The sequence below is a fragment of the Vespa velutina genome, chromosome 8 (assembly GCF_912470025.1).
Source record: "Vespa velutina chromosome 8, iVesVel2.1, whole genome shotgun sequence".
NCBI lineage: Eukaryota > Metazoa > Arthropoda > Insecta > Hymenoptera > Vespidae > Vespa > Vespa velutina.
The window spans coordinates 4742288-4766895 of NC_062195.1; the positions used below are offsets into that span (position 1 = coordinate 4742288).

At 32.5% G+C, this 24608-nt stretch overlaps 4 protein-coding genes across 8 annotated transcripts; all 4 read left to right on the forward strand.

Annotated features, from left to right (window-relative positions):
- Window positions 1–2643: 2643 nt before the first annotated feature.
- On the forward strand, window positions 2644–5063 carry LOC124951015 (maltase 1-like). The gene is made up of 8 exons (XM_047498690.1): window positions 2644–2830; window positions 2912–3099; window positions 3196–3465; window positions 3540–3782; window positions 3852–4037; window positions 4119–4374; window positions 4460–4817; window positions 4911–5063. Exons 1-8 carry the CDS (start codon window positions 2674–2676, stop codon window positions 4978–4980), a joined length of 1728 nt encoding a protein of 575 aa, XP_047354646.1. The 5' UTR covers window positions 2644–2673; the 3' UTR covers window positions 4981–5063.
- Window positions 5064–6302: 1239 nt separating this feature from the next.
- LOC124951014 (maltase 1-like) lies at window positions 6303–12420 on the forward strand. Of its 2 annotated transcripts, none has more exons than XM_047498689.1 (8): window positions 6303–6399; window positions 6481–6668; window positions 6764–7033; window positions 7108–7350; window positions 7417–7602; window positions 11478–11733; window positions 11820–12177; window positions 12259–12410. In XM_047498689.1, the coding sequence occupies exons 1-8, from the start codon at window positions 6363–6365 to the stop codon at window positions 12341–12343; spliced, it is 1623 nt and encodes a 540-aa protein (XP_047354645.1). In that variant the 5' UTR covers window positions 6303–6362; the 3' UTR covers window positions 12344–12410. The 2 variants fall into 2 exon arrangements, with proteins under 2 accessions (XP_047354645.1, XP_047354644.1); XM_047498688.1 differs by lacking the exons at window positions 6303–6399; window positions 6481–6668; window positions 6764–7033; window positions 7108–7350; window positions 7417–7602 and adding exons at window positions 9984–10199; window positions 10279–10466; window positions 10561–10830; window positions 10905–11147; window positions 11211–11396 and having other exon boundaries at window positions 12259–12420.
- Window positions 12421–13290: 870 nt separating this feature from the next.
- Window positions 13291–16097, forward strand: LOC124950857 (maltase 1-like). The gene is made up of 8 exons (XM_047498255.1): window positions 13291–13545; window positions 13625–13812; window positions 13907–14176; window positions 14251–14493; window positions 14563–14748; window positions 14858–15113; window positions 15200–15557; window positions 15638–16097. The coding sequence occupies exons 1-8, from the start codon at window positions 13389–13391 to the stop codon at window positions 15705–15707; spliced, it is 1728 nt and encodes a 575-aa protein (XP_047354211.1). The 5' UTR covers window positions 13291–13388; the 3' UTR covers window positions 15708–16097.
- Window positions 16098–17640: 1543 nt separating this feature from the next.
- On the forward strand, window positions 17641–24187 carry LOC124951357 (maltase 1-like). 4 transcript variants are annotated; one of them, XM_047499649.1, is made up of 9 exons: window positions 17641–17848; window positions 17928–18115; window positions 18210–18479; window positions 18554–18796; window positions 18866–19051; window positions 19133–19388; window positions 19473–19830; window positions 19909–20025; window positions 20146–20246. In XM_047499649.1, exons 1-8 carry the CDS (start codon window positions 17692–17694, stop codon window positions 19976–19978), a joined length of 1728 nt encoding a protein of 575 aa, XP_047355605.1. In that variant the 5' UTR covers window positions 17641–17691; the 3' UTR covers window positions 19979–20025; window positions 20146–20246. The 4 variants fall into 4 exon arrangements, with proteins under 4 accessions (XP_047355605.1, XP_047355604.1, XP_047355603.1 ...); XM_047499648.1 differs by having other exon boundaries at window positions 19909–20277; XM_047499647.1 differs by lacking the exons at window positions 17928–18115; window positions 18210–18479; window positions 18554–18796; ... (3 more) ...; window positions 19909–20025; window positions 20146–20246 and adding exons at window positions 21999–22186; window positions 22281–22550; window positions 22625–22867; ... (2 more) ...; window positions 23544–23901; window positions 23983–24187 and having other exon boundaries at window positions 17797–17848.
- Window positions 24188–24608: the final 421 nt, after the last annotated feature.

The window sequence follows — 24608 nt, forward strand, 5'->3', positions numbered from 1 at the left end:
AAGATTTTCTTTTTTACCGACCGTCGGTATAGAAGATTTTCTTTTTTACCGACCGTCGGTATAGAAGATTTTCTTTTTTACCGACCGTCGGTATAGAAGATTTTCTTTTTACCGACCGTCGGTATAGAAGATTTTCTTTTTTTACCGACCGTCGGTATAGAAGATTTTCTTTTTTACCGACCGTCGGTATAGAAGATTTTCTTTTTTACCGACCGTCGGTATAGAAGATTTTCTTTTTTACCGACCGTCGGTATAGAAGATTTTCTTTTTTACCGACCGTCGGTATAGAAGATTTTCTTTTTTACCGACCGTCGGTATAGAAGATTTTCTTTTTTACCGACCGTCGGTATAGAAGATTTTCTTTTTTACCGACCGTCGGTATAGAAGATTTTCTTTTTTACCGACCGTCGGTATAGAAGATTTTCTTTTTTACCGACCGTCGGTATAGAAGATTTTCTTTTTTACCGACCGTCGGTATAGAAGATTTTCTTTTTTTCCGACCGTCGGTATAGAAGATTTTCTTTTTTACCGACCGTCGGTATAGAAGATTTTCTTTTTTACCGACCGTCGGTATAGAAGATTTTCTTTTTTACCGACCGTCGGTATAGAAGATTTTCTTTTTTTACCGACCGTCGGTATAGAAGATTTTCTTTTTTACCGACCGTCGGTATAGAAGATTTTCTTTTTTTACCGACCGTCGGTATAGAAGATTTTCTTTTTTACCGACCGTCGGTATAGAAGATTTTCTTTTTTACCGACCGTCGGTATAGAAGATTTTCTTTTTTACCGACCGTCGGTATAGAAGATTTTCTTTTTTACCGACCGTCGGTATAGAAGATTTTCTTTTTTACCGACCGTCGGTATAGAAGATTTTCTTTTTTACCGACCGTCGGTATAGAAGATTTTCTTTTTTACCGACCGTCGGTATAGAAGATTTTCTTTTTTTACCGACCGTCGGTATAGAAGATTTTCTTTTTTACCGACCGTCGGTATAGAAGATTTTCTTTTTTACCGACCGTCGGTATAGAAGATTTTCTTTTTTACCGACCGTCGGTATAGAAGATTTTCTTTTTTTTTTACCGACCGTCGGTATAGAAGATTTTCTTTTTTTACCGACCGTCGGTATAGAAGATTTTCTTTTTTACCGACCGTCGGTATAGAAGATTTTCTTTTTTTTTTACCGACCGTCGGTATAGAAGATTTTCTTTTTTTTACCGACCGTCGGTATAGAAGATTTTCTTTTTTACCGACCGTCGGTATAGAAGATTTTCTTTTTTACCGACCGTCGGTATAGAAGATTTTCTTTTTTACCGACCGTCGGTATAGAAGAATTTCTTTTTTTACCGACCGTCGGTATAGAAGCTTCAGAAGGTATTATCAAAACGACTTTGATTAAAATTGAGGCGATATTTGTCTCCAATTTTTTTCATTAATTCTTTCAAATCATTGTCTCATGGCTGTTTTAATGATCGCAGCTTTGATTACATTTCGCTTGTATTTTTCGATCACGTACCGTATCATACATCCGACAAGAAAGAGTGGTTCGAAAAGTACTTTTTTGGGGAGAATGAATATAAAGGTTGTTATATATGGAGAAACGGACGAAATACGCGGGAGTTGCACCATCGAACAATTGAATAAGCGTGTTCAATGGTACTGCGTAGATGTATAATTCAACGTTGAGAGAAATGGTGTTTCGATCAATTTGTGTACAGACACCCAGGCTTAAATTAGAGTAATAAGGAAGTGCAAGGACTATCATTTTCGCAGGTGTTATACGATGTCACTAATGCAAAATAGGTTTCACGAATGATAGATTCTATTAACTTCATGTCACCATTGCATGCCTTACACTTTATGATATTACTGATTACAGAAAAAATTGTGATTTGGTTTATAATTCTATACAAATACAAAAGGGCACTATAGAATAGGTATGCACACAGAGCATATATATGTCGAACTGCGTGACTCAGCGCTCACAACTGCCGGACTTTTTTACCCTGGAACACCTCTAATTCCATCAATTTTTTTCGAATTTTAATACCGGATATGAGTTAAGTTCTTCGAGAAACCACAGTTAGTTAAACTGCAAAAAAAAAGAATTTGATTTTTTTCAAACTCAGGATAATCAGACCCCTTATAGCATTAATGGTTAATAATATTCGAATCAAATTGGACCATATTCATGTATAAACGTTTTTTGGAAAAGGAATAAAATAAAATATATTGATTGAATCCTTATGTTAATAATAGTAAAATTATTAGGTAAATTAGCAGATAATTATTTACAACGAGTTATTGAGGAATATTACCAAGATTCATACAATCAAAGAAAGATAAGTTGACTGATAAAACAATTGAAGATTTTTAAGTATTGTCTTTCATTACGATTTATTTCATTAGCGATTTCATTACGCTAGTATTACAAGTTACTCGATTTATATATGTTAGATATCTCATAAGCCAAAATAAATACTCATATAACAAATATTGCTTTGAAAAGATATCATGGGAATTTTTTTATTAATAAAATTCAATTTTTAACTCTTAAACAGTAAACATTTCTTGTTAATTGCGTAATCTTAGTGAGATAACGTATCAGAAACTTTTTAATTATAAAAGTATATTTATACAAAACATAATCGGCGATAGCACATAGCAGTCGCCAGTATGTTTCAAGCGATTTGGTTTTATTCCCTTTTGCTTGCTACTTGTGTCGTCCATGGCGAGATCAAAAACAAAGGATGGTGGAAGAACGCCGTATTCTATCAAATCTATCCACGGAGTTTTATGGATTCGAATGACGATGGAGTTGGTGATCTAAAAGGTAAGAGCCATGTTTCGAGTTTGTTTTTGAAATTTCAAATAATTTCACTTGCGTAACACTAATGCGTTGATAACAAAAAAGGTATTACATCGAAATTGGAACATTTCGTTGACGCTGGAGTTCAAGGAATATGGCTTTCACCTATTTATGCGAGTCCAATGGTTGATTTTGGTTACGACATATCAGATTTCAAAGCAATACATCCAGAGTTTGGTACGATGGAGGATTTCGAAGCATTGGTTGAAAAATCGAAACGACTTGGAATAAAAGTGAGGCGATCTTTGTCTCCAATTTTTTTTCATAAATTCTTTCAAACTATGGCTCATGGGTATTTTAATGATCACAACTTTGATTACATTTCGCAGATAATTCTCGATCTCGTACCAAATCATACATCCGATAAGCACGAGTGGTTCCAAAAGTACCTTGCTGGGCAGAAAAAATATAAAGATTATTATATTTGGAGAAAAGGACAAAAGGATGATGGAGTTACACCACCGAACAATTGGATAAGCGTGTTCAGTGGTCCTGCGTGGACGTACAATGCAACGTTGAAAGAATGGTATTTCCATCAATTCGAGTACAGACAACCAGACTTAAATTACAGTAATAAAGAAGTGCAAGCCGAGATGGAAGTTAGTACAATTATCGAATTGAAAGATGCATCTTCAATTGAATTTGTCCAATTTCATGATTTTATATTTTTCAGGACGTCATTCGATTTTGGTTACGTAAAGGCATAGATGGTTTTCGAATAGATGCCGTTCCTCATCTCTTCGAAAGCGAAGATCTCCGTGATGAACCCAGAAGTTCCGATCCAAATGCTACCGACCGTGATTACACTTATTTGGACCACATTTATACCAAAGACGATCCACGAACATATGAACTCGTAAAAAGCTGGAGAAAGGTTCTTGATGATTATTCCGATGCTAATAATGAGGATGAGAAGGTATTAATTCTAACGAGAAACCATTACAATTTCTTTGAATATGTTAATCGCTGTTTTTGGATTCTTTAGGTGATGATGACCGAAGCTTATACTTCTCTAGAAAATACTACGAAATATTATCAGTATGGTGCTCACATACCATTCAATTTCAAATTGATCACCGATGTTAATCACAATTCGAGCGCATCCGATTTTAAGAGGATCATTGAGGCATGGATAGCTAAAACTCCAAAGGACGGAAGTGCTAATTGGGTTGTAAGTTATCTATCTTCGTTATATTAATGTTCATTAATGATAGTTAGTAATTATTTCGTAATATAAAATAATTTTTTTTAGTTGGGAAATCACGATCGTAGTCGTACCGCGTCACGTTATCCAAAAAGGGAATTTCAAATGACTATGTTGCCAATGATTTTGCCTGGTGTTGCCGTAACTTATTACGGAGAAGAAATTGGAATGGTTGATAAAAGTGACATATCGTGGGAAGACACACAAGATCCGCAAGCTTGTAACGCTGGGAAGGATAAATATCGAAGTCGATCTCGTGATCCAAATCGCACACCTTTCCAATGGAGCTATGTTAGAAATGCAGGTGAGTAGATAAATGAATACTACAAACTTTTCTTGATTTAAAAAAATATTACATATAAGGGTTTAACGAATTTATTGATCAATAGGATTTAGCAACGGTAATCGAACGTGGCTTCCGGTTCATGAAAATTATAAAGTATTGAATTTGTTAGATCAAACTAATTCTTCACAACAGTCAGTTTATAAAATGTATCGATCTTTGATTCGATTGCGGAAAACATCGCGCGCTCTTCAACAAGGTGATTTGAATATGAAGATTTTGAAATTCTACACGGATTATTGTTACAACTGCGAATTATTAGTTATCAATCGAGAAATACCTGGAGAGACAGTGTCTCTCCTAATGAGTTTTTCTACAGCTATACAACTTCCCGTAAATTTGAAAGATGTTATGACTCTTTATAATAATACATACATTGAAGTTGATGCCTATTTTACGAAGAGGTAATTAATTAAGCAATAATTTTTACATTAGACGCTTAGGACTCATTGGGAATAAAAATGAATAAATTCTTAATCATATATATTTTTTTTCAGATATAAATTTGATTCCAACGTTATATATATTAATCCTTGGGCTGGATATGTCATATCGTCTAGTAATTAGATTTTATATTGTCAAATACTAATAGGATTTGAAGATATGTAAGATAATTTTGCATAAATATGGATCATTTCAATGACTTAGTAATATTGTTTTTACCTAGACTAAAGAAAAAGTCTATTTAAGTGAAACACTTTTAGGATAGAAATTTGATCTCTAAAGAAAATTTTATAATTTTTATTTACACATTTTTTATCCGTTGTTCTGACATAATGAATACATTCCAAGTCCTATTTTTTTAATATATTATTGAATCAATATTTTTGTTGTTTAGTCCTTATTGATAAAATCTTTCGCAATATATACTATTTCTTTTGCTCGTAAAGAAGAATAAAATTGAAGAATTGGAATGAAATAAATGTACAAGGTTTCTTCCTTTTAATATAAAAATAAATCTTGAGTCTATTTCTATTTAAAGTTCATTGTTTACAAAAATCCTTCAGTTATTATCCTTAATCTTTGTTAAAAACTTTGTTAAAAACTAAGTAAACTAATTAATGCAATTCTTAGTTTTAAATAATTGTAATAAACATGATTAATATTATTATATTATAAAAATTTTCTGTTATTTTTGGTAATACTAATGACTTTTAAAAACTTTCCTCTCCTATATCTACATTTCAATGCCATTACTAAGAAATAAAAATAGACAATTTATTATCGATTTGCTTCTCATTATAATGTCATCTTTCTTGCAAAAATCTACACTATTTTTTTATGTAGAGCAAATGTTGTAAAGTTACCTTTAAAAACTATTTGAACCATTTATGGTTCAAAATATTTTAATCGAATTCGATAGCATTCAAGCATAAACGTTCTGTGGAAAAGATATAAAGTGAGGTACTTTGATTAAATTGTTATGATACAGATAATAATAAAATGATAAGTATCTATAAGGAGTTGTTGACGAATATTATCAAGATTATTTTAATAAAAGAACGATAAGTTTTTCTATAAAACAACTGAAGATTTTCGAAAATTGTTTCTTTCTTACTAATTCCGCTAATATTAAAGAAAGCTAGTAAGCCTATAAGTTTTATATAAGTTTTCTTATATAAAAGAATGAATATTTTTATTATAAGTATTTGTTGTTATATATTTTAAGAAAAATTTTCTATCTTGATAAAATACAGCTTGCATCTTTTAAAAAATAATCACATCTTTTGATAATGTAAACTTAGTGAGATAACGTATTACAAATTTTTACATTTCAAGAGTATACTTGTATGAAGTATTATAGGCGATAGTGTATAGTAGTCGCAACGATGTTTCGTACAGTTTGCTTTTGTTTCTTCTTGTTCGCAACTAATTTAGTCTACGGCGAGATCAAAAACAAAGGATGGTGGAAGAACGCCGTATTCTATCAAATCTATCCACGGAGTTTTATGGATTCGAATGACGATGGAGTTGGTGATCTAAAAGGTAAAAGCCATGTTTCGAGTTTGTTTTTGAAATTTCAAATAATTTCACTTGCGTAACACTAATGCGTTGATAACAAAAAAGGTATTACATCGAAATTGGAACATTTCGTTGACGCTGGAGTTCAAGGAATATGGCTTTCACCTATTTATGCGAGTCCAATGGTTGATTTTGGTTACGACATATCAGATTTCAAAGCAATACATCCAGAGTTTGGTACGATGGAGGATTTCGAAGCATTGGTTGAAAAATCGAAACGACTTGGAATAAAAGTGAGGCGATCTTTGTCTCCAATTTTTTTCATAAATTCTTTCAAACTATGGCTCATGGGTATTTTAATGATCACAACTTTGATTACATTTCGCAGGTAATTCTCGATCTCGTACCAAATCATACATCCGATAAGCACGAGTGGTTCCAAAAGTACCTTGCTGGGGAGAAAAAATATAAAGATTATTATATTTGGAGAAAAGGAAGAAAGGATGATGGAGTTACACCACCGAATAATTGGATAAGCCTGTTCAGTGGTCCTGCGTGGACTTATAATGCAACGTTGAAGGAATGGTATTTCCATCAATTCGAGTACAGACAACCAGACTTAAATTACAGTAATCCAGAAGTGCGAGCTGAAATGGAAGTTAGTGCAATTATCAAATTGAAAGATGCATCTTCAATTAAATTTATCGAATTTCATGATTCTATATTTTCCAGGACGTCATCCGATTTTGGTTACGTAAAGGCATAGATGGTTTTCGAATAGATGCCGTTCCTCATCTCTTCGAAAGAGAAGATCTCCGTGATGAACCCAGAAGTTCTGATTCAAGTGCTACCAATCGTGATTACACTTTTTTAGACCATATTTATACCAAAGACGATCCACGAACCTATGAACTCATAAAAAGTTGGAGAAAGGTTATTGATGATTATTCCGATGCCAATAACGAGGATGAGAAGGTATCGATTCTTACGAGAAACCATTATCGTTTCTTTCAATATGTTAATCGCTATTGTATTCTTTAGGTGGTGATGACCGAAGCTTACACTTCTCTAGAAAATACTACGAAATATTATCATTACGGCTCTCACATACCATTCAATTTCAAACTGATCACCGATGTGAATCATAATTCGACTGCGTCAGATTTTAAGAATATCATCGAGGCATGGATGGCACAAACTCCAAGCACTGGAAGTGCCAATTGGGTGGTAAGTCGTCACTTTTTGATAAATAACTAATTAATAGTAATATATCTTTGATAAGTTACTATTAATGGTTGTTAGTAATTATTTCATTATTAGAATTCATTACTTTCAGTTGGGAAATCACGATCGAAGTCGTACCGCGTCACGTTATCCAAAAAGGGAATTTCAAATGGCTATGCTACCAATGATCTTACCTGGCGTTGCCGTTACTTATTACGGAGAAGAAATTGGAATGGTTGATAAGAGTGACATATCGTGGGAGGACACACAGGATCCGCAAGCTTGTAATGCCGGAAAGGAAAAATATCAAAGTCGATCTCGTGATCCATATCGCACACCTTTCCAATGGGACAGTAGTGAAAATGCGGGTAAGAAAACCAGTCGAAAATTAAAATTTCAGTATTTTTTAAATATAACATATGAAAAGATATTATAAATTTATGGGTCTGTAGGATTCAGTAACGGTAATCGAACGTGGCTTCCGATTCATGAAAATTATAAAGTATTGAATTTGGAAAATCAGAAAAATACGACACGACAGTCACTTTATAAGATGTATCGATCGTTGATTCGATTGCGCAAAACATCAGTAGCTCTTCAGCAAGGTGCATTGAAATTAAAGGTGGTGAAACTCAATACAGATTATTGTTACAATTGCGAAGTATTAGTTGTGAGTCGAGAAGTTCCTGGAGAGACAGTAGCTCTCGTAATGAGTTTTTCTCCAGTGGTAAAACTTCGCGTGAACTTGAGGGAACTGATGACTATTTACAACAATATATACGTTGAAGTTGATGACCATCATACAGAGAGGTAATTAAACAAGCAGTAATTTTTACTTTAGACTATTGTCACTCGTTGAAAATGAAAATATATTAATTTTTAATCTTATATTTCTCTTTGCAGGTATAAACCATTTTACGAATTTATATATATTGGTCATTGGGAAGGAATTGTGTTATCATCTAGCAATTAGATTTATAATATAAAAATTGTAATAAAATTTAGAAATGTAATGCAAGATTTTAAATAAATAAGAACAATCTTATTGATGCAATTTTATCTAATATTCTTTTGACTTTATAATGGAAAAATGAATTTATTTTTTTGAGTATTTTAATGTTTCATTAAAATTAAAAACAAATGATTATCAAAACGCATTGAAATATATATTCATTCGACTGGTAATACTTACGTTAAATGATTTACAATTAGTTTCGATATACCGATTTAGGACTCATCACATTGAGATTTCTATTTACGGAGTATCACAGATTGATGATGAGTAGACTCTAAAACCCATTGTACTAGGTGAGATATATCATTTACAGAGAATTCAGGTCTATGCTAACTGGAGGAGACTCAGTCTCTACTTATGGATAATTGGACTGTTACAATAATGGAAGCTTCCATCACCACTATTATCCACTATTATACTTCATTTAATAACAACTACATTCAAAATCCAAAGCCAGCAGTGAACCTGCGTGGTGATTCACTCCACACCATCTCAAGGCTAAAGAAAGAGATTAGAGTCGGAATTATTGTATGCAACAACTATTATATATCAATAATTGTTGTTGTTTGCTCATATAACTAGATCTTTCTCAGGATAACATACCACTATTAATTGTAACACGCCCCTACTATTTGTTCCTTTTGTAGAGTGTCCCTCACCCCGATTTATAAGTTCTCTAGTAGAAATCAGTCTATCAATCGCTCCATATTCCATTAGCTCCAATTCCTAATAATTTCCGTATCTAAATTTTTTTCTAAGAGAAATTATATCTTTATTTGTCTTTAAATAATTGAGTTCATACTTTAGTTTTTACATTACTATAAATCATATTCTATCCATCGTAGTCTATTATTCGTCTAATAAGAATAGCTACATCTTAGTACAGGACAATTAAGTTACACTCGAGCAACGATGATCTGTTTAAAACATTTATGATTAAATTCATTTCATATATATTATTATCAAATTTTGCCAAATTATATAAATGGATATTAAAAATAAGAATGATTCAGATACTTTGATTTAAATCTAACATTTTGGATAATAGGAAAGTGATAAGCATTTACAACGTGATGTTCAAGAAAATTATCAAGATTCTTTTAATCAAGGATAGATAAAATATCAGATAATATCGATGATTTTTTAAAATTGTTCTTTTCTTGCGATATTTACTAGTACTCAGATAAGCATTGATCCACATATATAATAGTAAATTTTATTATCTGATGGAAAAATTTAACTTTCATCATTAAATAATTATATACTTCAATTCTTTTCTTGATAAAATGCAGCACGTATCAATTAAAAAATATTGAAATCTTATTGATAGAGTAAACTTAGTGAGATAACGTATCATAAATTTCTAGTCTTTAATATTTATATGAAACATCATCGGATTTTATATGAAAGACACGAACGGACGAGAACATGTTCCGTGCGTTCAGCTTTATTTCCTTATTGCTCTTTACTGGTCTCGTCCATGGCGAGATCAAGAACAAAGGATGGTGGAAAAACGCAGTATTCTATCAAATCTATCCACGAAGTTTTATGGATTCGAATGATGATGGAGTCGGTGATCTAAAAGGTGAGAAACATTACAGGTTTCTCGTAGAAATCTTAAATAAAATGATTTTTGTAATATTATTGTGCTCCTAACAAATAAGGTATTTCATCGAAATTGGAACATTTCGTCGACGCTGGAGTTCGAGGAATATGGCTTTCACCTATTTATGCGAGTCCAATGATAGATTTTGGTTACGACATATCAGACTTCAAAGCCATACATCCAGAGTTTGGTACAATGGAGGATTTTGAGACATTGGTGGCACAATCGAAACGACATGGGTTGAAAGTGAGGCGATTTCTGTTTCTAATTGTTTTGACCAAATTTCTCAAATCCATCTCATAACAGTTTCTTAGATGGCAATTTTGATATCATTTCCCAGGTAATTCTCGATCTCGTACCAAATCATACATCCGATAAGCACGAGTGGTTTCAAAAGTATCTTGCAGGGGAGAAGAAATATAAAGATTATTATATTTGGAAGAAGGGACGAAAGGATGATAGTGTTACACCACCGAACAATTGGATCAGTGTGTTCAGTGGTCCTGCCTGGACGTACAATGCAACATTGAAGGAATGGTATTTCCATCAATTCGAGTACAGACAACCAGACTTAAATTACAGTAATCCAGTAGTGCGAGCTGAAATGGAAGTTAGTGTGATTATTGAATCAATAGATGCATCCCCAATTGGATTTTTTGAGTTTCATGATTCTATATTCTGAAGGACGTTATGCGATTTTGGCTACGTAAAGGCGTAGATGGTTTTCGAATAGATGCTGTTCCGCATCTCTTCGAGAGCGATCATTTTCGTGATGAACCCAGAAGTTCCGATGCAAATGCTACCAATCGTGATTACACTTATTTAGACCATATTTATACCAAAGACGATCCACGAACCTACGAACTCATAAAAAGCTGGAGGAAGGTTCTTGATGATTATTCCGATGCCAATAACGAGGATGAAAAGGTATTGATTCTTACGAGAAACAATTTCTTTAAATACGCTAATCGCTGTTCTTGTGTTCTATAGGTGATGATGACTGAAGCTTATACTTCTTTAGAAAATACTACGAAATATTATCAGTATGGTGCTCACATACCATTCAATTTCAAATTGATCACCGATGTAGATCATAATTCGACTGCATCAGATTTTAAGAGGATCATCGAGGCATGGATGGCACACACTCCAAGCACTGGAAGTGCCAATTGGGTGGTAAGTCGTTGGTCTTTGATAAATTAGTTTTTATTAATGGTTGTTAATAATTATTTCATTATTAGAATTCATTACTTTCAGTTGGGAAATCACGATCGAAGTCGTACCGCGTCACGTTATCCAAAAAGGGAATTGCAAATGATGATGCTACCAATGATCTTGCCTGGTGTTGCCGTAACTTATTACGGAGAAGAAATTGGAATGGTTGATAAGAGTGATATATCTTGGGAGGATACGCAAGATCCGCAAGCTTGTAATGCCGGAAAGGATAAATATCGAAGTCGATCTCGCGATCCGAATCGCACACCTTTACAATGGGACAATAGTACAAATGCCGGTAAATAGGCAAATAATCACTAAATGTTTCTCGATTTTATTTTAAATTATCATATAAAAAGATACTTTGAACTTATTGGTCGATAGGATTCAGCGGAACTAATCGAACGTGGCTTCCTGTACATGAAAATTATAAAGTATTAAATTTGGAAAAACAAAAAAACTCCAGAGGACAGTCTCTTTATAAGGCTTATCGATCTTTGATTCAATTGCGCAATTCTTCGCCCGCTTTACAGGAAGGATCATTGAAGATGAAGGTGGTGAAACTCAAAACGGATTATTGCTACAACTGTGAATTCTTAGCTGTCAGCCGAGAAGTTCATGGAGAGACAGTAACTTTCTTTATGAGTTTCTCTCGAGTGATAAACCTTCTCGTAAACTTGAAAGAACATATGACATTGTATAAATATACATATGTCGAAGTCGATGCATATCATTCGGATAGGTAATAATTTTTTCTCTATGACATTAACACTTGTGGAAAATGAAAGTTTATTAATTTCAAATCATATACTTTCTTTTTCAGATATAAACCGCTTACCATGTATGTAAACCTTCCACCTTGGCATGGAATGATCGTATCCTCTAGCAATTATATTCGACAATTATAATCGACAAATTCCAATAGGATTTCCATTATCGAAAGATTTCATCACCACTATTATGCAGTATTATGCTTTATTCAATAAATATATTCGAAACGCAAGATTAGCAGTCAACATGTGTAGATTATTTACGCCATACCACTTTAAGATTACAGTAAGAGATTTTGACTAGGCATACAGTGATTATGTCTACGGCTGTTACTTGTTCATATAACTCGCTTGTTCGTTGGACTACCTTTCACTATTAATTAGAACGCGTTCGCTCTACTTGTTTCCACGTAGAATGTCATCGACCCCGAATTATAAGTACTACAGTAGACGTCAGTCTAGTCAATCGCAAATACCATATAGTTTTGATTCTTCATAATTTCTGTATCTATATTTTTTATCTGAAATTAATTTTATCTTCATATAATTGAGTTCGTATTTTAGTTTCTATATTATTATGAATCGTATTTTACCCATTGTAGTATATCATTCGTCCAACAAGAACAGCTGTTTATTGTACACGACAATCAATTTATCCTGATCCAAGGATGATCTGTTTAAAATATTTATAATTAAATTCATTTCATATATATTTGAAACAAATTTTGCCAAATTATATAAATACGTATTAAAAAATAAAATGATTCAGAAACTTTGATTTAAATCTATTATTACAGATAATAGGAAAGTGATAAGTATTTACAACGTGATTTCAAGGAAATTATCAAGATTCTTTTAATCAAGGATAGATAAAATATCAGATAATATCGATGATTTTTTAAAATTGTTTTTTTCTTGCGATATTTACTAGTATTCATATAACCATTGATCCACATATATAATGGTAAATTTTATTATCTGATAGAAGAATTTAACTTTCATCTTCAAATAATTATATACTTCAATTCTTTTCGTGATAAAATGCAGCATGTATCAATTAAAAAATATTAAAATCTTATTGATAGAGTAAACTTAGTGAGATAACGTATCATAAATTTCTAGTCTTTAATATTTATATGAAACATCATCGGATTTTATATGAAAGACACGAACGGACGAGAACATGTTCCGTGAGTTCAGCTTTATTTCCTTATTGCTCTTTACTGGTCTCGTCCATGGCGAGATCAAAAACAAAGGATGGTGGAAAAACGCAGTATTCTATCAAATCTATCCACGAAGTTTTATGGATTCGAATGATGATGGAGTCGGTGATTTAAAAGGTAAGAAACATTACAGGTTTCTCGTTCAAATCTCAAATAATATGATTTTTGTAATATTATTGTGCTCCTAACAAATAAGGTATTTCATCGAAATTGGAACATTTCGTCGACGCTGGAGTTCGAGGAATATGGCTTTCACCTATTTATGCGAGTCCAATGATAGATTTTGGTTACGACATATCAGACTTCAAAGCCATACATCCAGAGTTTGGTACAATGGAGGATTTTGAGACATTGGTGGCACAATCGAAACGACATGGGTTGAAAGTGAGGCGATTTCTGTTTCTAATTGTTTTGACCAAATTTCTCAAATCCGTATCATAACAGTTTCTTAGATGGCAATTTTGATATCATTTCCCAGGTAATTCTCGATCTTGTACCAAATCATACATCCGATAAGCACGAGTGGTTTCAAAAGTTTCTCGCAGGGGAGAAGAAATATAAAGATTATTATATTTGGAAGAAGGGACGAAAGGATGATAGTGTGACACCACCGAACAATTGGATCAGTGTGTTCAGTGGTCCTGCCTGGACGTACAATGCAACGTTGAAGGAATGGTATTTCCATCAATTTGAGTACAGACAACCAGACTTAAATTACAGTAATCCAGTAGTGCGAGCTGAAATGGAAGTTAGTATGATTATTGAATCAATAGATGCATCTCCAATTGGATTTTTTGAGTTTCATGATTCTATATTCTGAAGGACGTTATGCGATTTTGGCTACGTAAAGGCGTAGATGGTTTTCGAATAGATGCTGTTCCGCATCTCTTCGAGAGCGATCATTTTCATGATGAACCCAGAAGTGCCGATGCAAATGCTACCAATCGTGATTACACTTATTTAGACCATATTTATACCAAAGACGATCCACGAACCTACGAACTCGTAAAAAGCTGGAGGAAGGTTCTTGATGATTATTCCGATGCCAATAACGAAGATGAGAAGGTATCGATTCTTACGAGAAACCATTACAATTTCTTTCAATACGTTAATCGCTGTTCTTGTGTTCTTTAGGTGATGATGACTGAAGCTTATACTTCTCTAGAAAATACTACGAAATATTATCAGTATGGTGCTCACATACCATTCAACTTCAAACTGATCACCGACGTGAATCATAATTCGAATGCGTCAGATTTTAAGAGAACCATCGAGGCATGGATGGCACAAATTCCAAGCACTGGAAGTGCCAATTGGGTGGTAAGTCGTCACTTTTTGATAAATAACTAATTAATATTAATATATCTTTGATAAGTTACTATTAATGATTGTTAACATTTATTTCATTATTAGAATTTATTATTTTTAGTTGGGAAATCACGATCGAAGTCGTACCGCGTCACGTTATCCAAGAAGGTCTTTGCAAATGATTATGCTACCAATGATCTTGCCTGGTGTTGCCGTAACATATTACGGAGAAGAAATTGGAATGGCTGACAAGAAGGATATATCTTGGGAGGATACTCAAGATCCGCAAGCTTGTAATGCTGGAAAGGATAAGTATCAAAGTCGATCTCGCGATCCAAATCGCACACCTTTCCAATGGGACAGTAGTAAAAATGCCGGTGAATAAGTAAATGATCACTAAATGTTTCTCTATTTTATCTGAAATTATCACATAAAAAGATACTTTGAATTTATTGCTCGGTAGGATTCAGCGGAGCTAATCGAACGTGGCTCCCTGTACATAGCAATTATAAAGTACTAAATTTGGAAAAACAAAAAAACTCCACAGGACCGTCTCTTTATAAGGCTTATCGATCTTTGATTCAATTACGCAATTCTTCGCGCGCTCTACAGGAAGGATCATTGAAAATAAAGGTAGTGAAACTCAAGACGGATTATTGCTACAACTGCCAATTGTTAGCTATCAGCCGAGAAGTTCCCGGAGAAACAGTGACTCTGTTTATGAGTTTCTCTCCGGTGTTAAACCTTCTCATAAACTTAAAAGAACATATGACACTTTACAAATATACATACGTCGAAGTCGACGCCTATCGTACGAAGAGGTAATAATTTTTTCTTTACGGCATTGACACATGTGAAAAATGAAAATATATTTACTTCAAATTGTATATTCCTATTTCAGATATAAACCATTAATATTGTATGTAAATCTTCCTCCTTGGGATGGAGTAGTCGTATCATCTAGCAATTAGATTGGTAATCGACAAATTGCAATAGGTTTTTGAAATATAATGGAAGATTTTGCATGTATCCTAATAATTTCAATGATGCATTTTTATATAATATTCTCTTGACTTTATAATTGAAGAAAAAATCTGTTTACTAAAAACGATTCATTACTTTTTGCTTGAACCGTGTGTGAATGCAGTGGCCGTTTTGATTCAAATATGATCTTTTCTTATATCTATGTTCTGTTGAATTTAAGAAGCATAGATAGCAATACAAAATATTCGTTATGATTTCAAAGAATAAAATGAGAAAGGAATAAAATTTCAAAATATGATTAATTATTGACATAAATTAATCGAATATTACGTAACATAATTGTTAGTTTAATATAATAAATGTGATTAATTCAATAATACTGTTCTTTGTCAAATTTTTCTTTAATACTATATATATTTTGCAATGCCCGTATCGATTTTTATTTATGGCTATCTACATAATTAGTAAACTTCTGTAGATATCTTTCTATCGTGACTCTTATTATTTTTTAATGACAGATAGAATATGATTTTAAATAAATATTTTTTATAACTTATCATCAATCTTAGAATCAATGCTTGTAGTTGCTTAATAATATGATTGCTTTGTAATTCATTTCATTGATTTACGAATAAGATAAAACTATAAAATTGAATTAATATTTTCTACTCGTAGTGTTAAGATATTATTTTAGAAATCTATCTAATCTATTTATCGACTGAAGAATCATTAGCAATTAAAAATGTAAGTACTTTAATGTTTCGTTAAAATTAAAAAAAAAAAAAAGAATTCCGAATCGCATTGAAATATATATTTATTCATCGTGTAGTACTTGTGTGATATGGTTTAAAATTAGATTTGAATATATAAGTAATTTCGATACAGGACTCACCACGTTGAGGTTGCTGATTATGGAGTACTACGAGTTAACGGTAACTAAACACTAATATTCGTTGTGATATGTTACAGAGAATTCCCTTTATTCAATCAGTACTATATTAGAAATTCAAGGTTAGCAGTGTACCTGCGTGAATATTATTATGCCACCCCATTCCAAGGTTATAAGAAGGAATTAGGCTTAAATCAACAGTTACTATGTCTACAGATGTTGTTTGTTATATAACTTGATTTTTTACTCGACAATATACCAATATTAATTGTAACGCGCTCGTTTTACTTGTTCCTTACGTAGGAAGTCGCCCACTTAGATTTATAAGTTCTATAATAGACGTCAGGTTAGTCAATTGCATATTCCATTAGCTCCGATTCGTGACAATTTCTGTATTTGAATATTTTTCTAAGATTAGTTTTATCATTATTTGTCTTGAAATAATAAAGTTCGTACTTTAGTTTCTATATTATTATAAATTTTAACCATCGTAGTACATCATTTGTCTAACAAGAATACCTGTTTATTGTACAAAACAATCAAGTTACTAAAGCAATGCTGATTTATTTAAAATCATTTATGATTAAATTCGATATATATTAGAATCGAATTGTGCCAAATTCTCGTATATCTATTTATTGAAAAAAAAAAAAAACAATGATTCAGATACTTCGATTTAAATCTCATAATATAGATAATAGTAAAGTGATAAGTATTTACGTGTCGTTTAGGTATATTTTCAAGATACATTTAATCAAGGAAAGATAAGATCCGAAAAAATCAATGATTTTTCAAAACAGTTTTTTTCTTACGATATTCGCAAATTTTCAAGAAAGTATCCGATTTACATACATGATAGTAAATTTTATTATTTAATAGAAAAATTTGATCTCTATCTTTGAATAAATATATACTCCAATTCTTTTTCTAATAAATTGCAGCACGTATCAACTAAAAAGTAAAGAAATCTTATTGATAGCGTAAACTTAATGAGATAACGTATCATAAATTTCTAGACTTGAATAGTATATTTATATGAAACATTATCGGATTTTACATGACAAACGCGACCAGACGAGAAAATGTTCCGTACGTTTAGCTTTTTTTTCTTCTTGCTCTTTATTGGTCTCGTTCATGGTGAGATCAAGAACAAGGGATGGTGGAAAAACGCAGTATTCTATCAAATCTATCCACGAAGCTTTATGGATTCGAATGATGATGGAGTCGGTGATCTAAAAGGTAAGAAACATTACAGGTTTCTCGTTGAAATCTCAAATAATATGATTTTTGTAATATTATTGTGCTCCTAACAAATAAGGTATTTCATCGAAATTGGAACATTTCGTTGACGCTGGAGTTCGAGGAATATGGCTTTCACCTATTTATGCGAGTCCAATGATAGATTTTGGTTACGACATATCAGACTTTAAAGCCATACATCCAGAGTTTGGTACAATGGAGGATTTTGAGACATTGATGGCACAATCGAAACGACATGGGTTGAAAGTGAAGCGATTTCTATTTCTAATTATTTTGACCAAATTTCTCAAATCCGTCTCATAACAGTTTTTTAGATGGCAATTTTGATATCATTTCTCAGGTAATTCTCGATCTCGTACCAAATCATACATCCGATAAGCACGAGTGGTTTCAAAAGTTTCTCGCAGGGGAGAAGAAATATAAAGATTATTATATTTGGAAGAAGGGACGAAAGGATGATAGTGTGACACCACCGAATAATTGGATCAGTGTGTTCAGTGGTCCTGCCTGGACGTACAATGCAACATTGAAGGAATGGTATTTCCATCAATTCGAGTACAGACAACCAGACTTAAATTACAGTAATCCAGTAGTGCGAGCTGAAATGGAAGTTAGTGTGATTATTGAATCAATAGATGCATCTCCAATTGGATTTTTTGAGTTTCATGATTTTGCATTTTGAAGGATGTTATGCGATTTTGGTTACGTAAAGGCATAGATGGTTTTCGTATAGATGCCGTTCCGCATCTCTTCGAGAGCGATCATTTTCATGATGAACCCAGAAGTTCGGATCCAAGTGCTACCAATCGTGATTACACTTATTTAGACCATATTTATACCAAAGACGATCCACGAACCTATGAACTCGTAAAAAGCTGGAGGAAGGTTCTTGATGATTATTCCGATGCCAATAACGAGGATGAGAAGGTATCGATTCTTACGAGAAACCATTACAATTTCTTTCAATACGTTAATCGTTGTTCTTGTGTTCTTTAGGTGATGATGACCGAAGCTTACACTTCTCTAGAAAATACTACGAAATATTATCAGTACGGCTCTCACATACCATTCAATTTCAAACTGATCACCGATGTGAATCATAATTCGACTGCGTCAGATTTTAAGAGTATTATCGAGACATGGATGGCACAAACTCCAAGCACTGGAAGTGCCAATTGGGTGGTAAGTCGTCGGTCTTCGAGAAATTAATTACTATTAAGAGTTCTTTACAATTATTTCGTTTTCAGAATTCATTATTTTCAGTTAGGAAATCACGATCGAAGTCGTACCGCGTCACGATATCCAAAAAGAGAATCGCAAATGATAATGCTACCAATGATCTTGCCTGGTGTTGCCGTTACTTATTACGGAGAAGAAATTGGAATGGTTGATAAGAGTGATATATCTTGGGAGGACACACAAGATCCACAAGCTTGTAACGCCGGAAAGGATAAATATCGAAGTCGATCTCGCGATCCTAATCGCACACCCTTCCAATGGGACAGTAGTAAGAATGCCGGTGAATAGACAATTTAATACTAAAAGTTTCTTGATTTTATTAAAATATCACCTAGAAAGATTTTACAAATTTATTGATTAATAGGATTCAGCAAAGGCAATCGAACATGGCTTCCGGTTCATGAAAATTATAAAGTATTGAATTTGGAAAATCAAAAGAACACGACACAACAGTCGCTTTATAAGATTTATCGATCTTTGATTCAATTTCGCAATTCATCGCGTGCCCTTCAGGAAGGAGAATTGAAAATGAAAGTGGTGAAACTCAAAACGGATTATTGTTATAATTGTGAATTCTTAGCTATCAGCCGAGAAGTTCCTGGGGAGACAGTGGCTCTCTTCATGAGTTTCTCTCCAGTGATAAACCTTCCCGTAAACTTGGAAAAGCACATGACACTTTACAATTATACATACGTCGAAATCGATAGACATCATACTACGAGGTAATCGTTTTTTTTACGGCATTGACACCCGTGGAAAATGAAAACGTAGTAATTCAAATCATATTTTTCCATTTCCAGATATAAACCGTATTTTAACCAAGTAAATCTTCCACCCTGGGAAGGAGCAGTCGTATCATCTAGCAATTAGATTTACAATTAACACATTGCAATACGATTTGGAAATATAATGGAGAAGTTAGCATAATTATTTGTAATTTTAATGATGTAATGTTATATCATTGATTGTTATCAGTATATTTTGTATATGTATATTGTAATGTACGTTTCGATTTTGATCTTTATTTTCCTTTATAGATTTAAGTTCGTACTTCCATCTCTACATTTTTATAAATCTTATTATATCCATCGTAGTTTATTTTTCGTTCGACAAGAATAGCAATTTATTATACAGGATGATCAATTTACACCGAAGCAACAATGATTTATATAAATCATTTATGATTTTATATAAATATTTATTTTATAAGTACCTTCGAAATATTTTCGAAATGAATTGTGCCAAATTTATGTATATATGGTTATTGAAAAATAAAATGATTTAAATACTCTGATTTAAATCTCATAGTACAGATGATAATAGAATGATATGTATTTATAATAATGTTGTTTAGTAATATTATTAAGATATTTTTAATCAAAGAAATATACGATATCTGATAAAATAAGTGATAATTTTTCAAAATTGATTCTTTCATACCATGTTTACTAGCATTCAAAAAAAGCATCGATTTACATATTAACCATTCATAAGTCAAATCGATTAATTGGACTTTTAGAATTTATTGAAATTTAAATATCATGGTACTTGATGGAGTCCTGAGTTTTTAAAATCACAATAAATTTCCCAAATTTGGATTATTTAATATCATTATATGACAAAATTTCTTTGGCAATTGAATAAAAAATAATTTATACTTGAGAAGCCAATCTGATTAACTCCGTACTTTAATGCAAATCGTTACAATAATGCAATAAAAAAGAAGCAACAAGGTCTTTACACATTCTACAATGTTTATTTGAATTTATATTTTAATAGGAATATTAGAAAGCAATTTATATTATTTCGTCGCATTTGTTCACTTTTTGTTTTATTGAGTTAATCGATTTGGCAAGTAAGCGATTCATATATAATAATAGATTTTACTATTTAACAGAAAAATTTTATCGCTATCTTGGAATGAATATATACCCTAATTATTTTTCATGATAATATACAGCACTTATCAATTAAAAAGTAATGCAATCTTATTGATACCGTAACTAGTGAGATGACGTATCATAAATTTCTACACTTAAGGAATATTTTTATATGCAACATCATCGGATTTTGCATGACATGTTTGCAAAACAATGTTTCGCACGGTTTGCTTTTATTCCCCTTTGCTCGTTATTGTTAACCATCATTTTGCTCGTTATCCATGTTATATTTAAATGATTTATGATTAAAAATATTCTAATCAGAGCACACAAATTTCGGTTTTTTAAATATAAAACGATTCAATTATTTTGATTTTATTCCCATATCATAGATAATAGTAAAACGATGGATATTTACAATTTGTTGTTAAGGAATATTATCAAGATTTATTTAATCAAGGAAAGATAAGATGTTCGATGAAACAAATAATAATTTTTCAAAATCGTTTCTTTCTTTCCATTTCCGGTAGGATTAAAAAAAATATCAATCTATATCAGTGATAGTAGATTTTCTTATATAATACAAAAAAATGGAATTCATTCTTTTGAAATAAATATTATTCCAATATTTTTCCTGATAAATTGCGACACGCATTAATAAGAAATTAATGAATTCTTATCGCTAGTGCAAACATAGTGAGATAACGTACCATAAATTTTTATATTTCAGGAATATATATATACGGAATATCATTGGCAACAACAGATTCAAAAATGTTTCGCGCAGTTTGCTTTTGTTCCCTTTTGCTCGCTACTGGCCTCGTCCATGGCGAAATCAAAAATAAAGGATGGTGGAAGAACGCCGTATTCTATCAAATCTATCCACGGAGTTTTATGGATTCGAACGATGATGGAGTCGGTGATCTAAAAGGTAAGAAACATTACAGGTTTCTCGTAGAAATTTTAAATAATATGATTTTTGTAATATTGTTGTGCTCCTAACAAAAAAGGTATTACATCGAAATTGGAGCATTTCGTTGATGCTGGAGTTCGAGGAATATGGCTTTCACCTATTTATGCGAGTCCAATGGTTGATTTTGGTTACGATATATCAGATTTCAAAGCCATACATCCAGAGTTTGGTACGATGGAGGATTTTGAAGCATTGGTAGAAAAATCGAAACGACTTGGATTAAAAGTGAGGCGATCTTTGTTTCCAAAATTTTTCATAAATTCTTTCAAATCCGTCTCATGGTTTGTTTAATGATTGCTACTTTGAATACATTTCGCAGGTAATTCTCGATCTCGTACCAAATCATACATCCGACAAGCACGAGTGGTTCCAAAAGTTTCTCGCAGGAGAGAAGAAATATAAAGATTATTATGTTTGGAGAAAAGGAAGAAAGGATGATGGAGTTACACCACCGAATAATTGGATAAGCCTGTTCAGTGGTCCTGCGTGGACTTATAATGCAACGTTGAAGGAATGGTATCTTCATCAATTCGAGTACAGACAACCAGATTTAAATTACAGTAATAAAGAAGTGCAAGCCGAGATGGAAGTTAGTGCAATTTTCAAATTGAAAGATGCATTTTCAATTGAATTTGTCGAATTTCATGATTTTATATTTTTCAGGACGTCATTCTATTTTGGTTACGTAAAGGCATAGATGGTTTTCGAATAGATGCTGTTCCACATCTCTTCGAAAGAGAAGATCTTCGTGATGAACCCAGAAGTTCTGATCCAAGTGCTACCAATCGTGATTACACTTATTTAGACCATATTTATACTAAAGACGATCCACGAACCTATGAACTCGTAAAAAGTTGGAGAAAGGTTCTTGATGATTATTCCGATGCCAATAACGAGGATGAGAAGGTATCGATTCTTACGAGAAACCATTACAATTTCTTTCAATACGTTAATCGCTGTTCTTGTGTTCTTTAGGTGATGATGACCGAAGCTTATACTTCCTTAGAAAATACTACGAAATATTATCAGTACGGTTCTCACATACCATTCAATTTTAAATTGATCACCGATGTTAATCACAATTCGAGCGCATCCGATTTTAAAAGGATCATTGAAGCATGGATAGCTAAAACTCCAAAGAATGGAAGTGCTAATTGGGTGGTAAGTTATCTATCTCCGTTATATTAATGATCATTAATTATTGTTAGTAATTATTTCGTGATTTAAAATAATTTGTTTTAGTTGGGAAATCACGATCGAAGTCGTACCGCATCGCGTTATCCAAAAAGGGCTGTCCAGATGACTATGTTACCAATGATCTTGCCTGGTGTTGCCGTAACTTATTACGGAGAAGAAATTGGAATGTCTGACAAGAATGACATATCTTGGGAGGACACGCAAGATCCGCAAGCTTGTAACGCTGGAAAGGATAAATATCAAAGTCGATCTCGCGATCCATGTCGCACACCTTTCCAATGGGACAATAGTAAAAATGCCGGTGAATAGTCAAATGAATTCTTAAAATATCTTGATTTTATCCAAATATTATATGAAAAAATATTATGCATTTTTTAATCCGTAGGGTTCAGTAAGAGTAATCGTACGTGGCTTCCGGTTCATGAAAGTTATAAATTATTGAATTTGGAAAGTCAGAAGAACATTACTGGTGCGTCAGTTTATAAGGTATACCGATCTTTGATTCAATTGCGCAACACGTCGCGCGCTCTTCAAAATGGTGATGTGAAAATGAATGTGTATAAATTTAACACTCATTATTGTTACAACTGCGAAATGTTAGTTATCAGTCGAGAAATTCCTGGGGAAGTAGTGACTTTCTTTATGAGTTTCTCTCCAGTGTTAGATATTTTCGTAGATTTGAAAGAATACATGCCACTTTACAATGAGACATACATTGAAGCCGACGGCTATTATCCGGAGAGGTAAAAATTTTTTCTTTACATCATGGACACTCGTGGAAAATGAAAATGATTTAATTTCAAACCATATATTTCTATTTTCAGACATAAACCATATTGGAATCATTTAAACCTTCCACCTTGGGAAGGAGCAGTTGTATCATCTAGGAATTAGATTCATATGCAACAAATTAGGAAATATAATGGAAAATTTGAAATAAATACAAGTAATTTCAATGGTGCAAACTTACTTAATATTCTTTTAATATTATAAAATTCTAAATATCTAAATAAAAAACTGTTCCCTAAATCAGATGTTTTATCGAATTTACACAATTTATATTTACACGTTTTTATCTCCATTCTTTTGGATAACGAATATGCTGGAATACTACAATATCCTATTTCTTAAATATACTATCTGATAAATGTTTCTTTCATTTGTTCTTTGTTGAAACAATTTCTTTCAGGATTCACTATCTCTTTTATTCTTAAAAAAACAATTTAGCATTTGATATGATATAAATACACTTTATATTTCTAGGGATTTTTATTTTTAGTTATAAGATTCTTTACCAGCAGTCGATATGTTATCGACTGTTACTCAGTAAAAATTAAAAATTCCACTCGATGTCTCTAGTAGTTTAGTTACGTGTTGGTAAACGAAGACCATTGTATTATTGATCGCTAGAAACGCATGCGCATCGCTTAATCGGATTATATGTAGGAAG

Bases quoted from the DNA above. Each gene is read 5' to 3' on its own strand.
- LOC124951015 (XM_047498690.1), top strand. From the start codon at position 2,674: ATGTTTCAAGCGATTTGGTTTTATTCCCTTTTGCTTGCTACTTGTGTC. The intron at 3,783-3,851 runs GTATTAATTCTA...TGGATTCTTTAG, and splicing joins CTAATAATGAGGATGAGAAG to GTGATGATGACCGAAGCTTA. The intron at 4,038-4,118 runs GTAAGTTATCTA...AATTTTTTTTAG, and splicing joins ACGGAAGTGCTAATTGGGTT to TTGGGAAATCACGATCGTAG.
- LOC124951014 (XM_047498688.1), top strand. From the start codon at position 10,043: ATGTTCCGTGCGTTCAGCTTTATTTCCTTATTGCTCTTTACTGGTCTC. The intron at 11,148-11,210 runs GTATTGATTCTT...TGTGTTCTATAG, and splicing joins CCAATAACGAGGATGAAAAG to GTGATGATGACTGAAGCTTA. The intron at 11,734-11,819 runs GTAAATAGGCAA...ATTGGTCGATAG, and splicing joins GGACAATAGTACAAATGCCG to GATTCAGCGGAACTAATCGA.
- LOC124950857 (XM_047498255.1), top strand. From the start codon at position 13,389: ATGTTCCGTGAGTTCAGCTTTATTTCCTTATTGCTCTTTACTGGTCTC. The intron at 13,546-13,624 runs GTAAGAAACATT...CTAACAAATAAG, and splicing joins TGGAGTCGGTGATTTAAAAG to GTATTTCATCGAAATTGGAA. The intron at 13,813-13,906 runs GTGAGGCGATTT...ATCATTTCCCAG, and splicing joins CGAAACGACATGGGTTGAAA to GTAATTCTCGATCTTGTACC.
- LOC124951357 (XM_047499648.1), top strand. From the start codon at position 17,692: ATGTTCCGTACGTTTAGCTTTTTTTTCTTCTTGCTCTTTATTGGTCTC. The intron at 18,797-18,865 runs GTATCGATTCTT...TGTGTTCTTTAG, and splicing joins CCAATAACGAGGATGAGAAG to GTGATGATGACCGAAGCTTA. The intron at 19,389-19,472 runs GTGAATAGACAA...ATTGATTAATAG, and splicing joins GGACAGTAGTAAGAATGCCG to GATTCAGCAAAGGCAATCGA.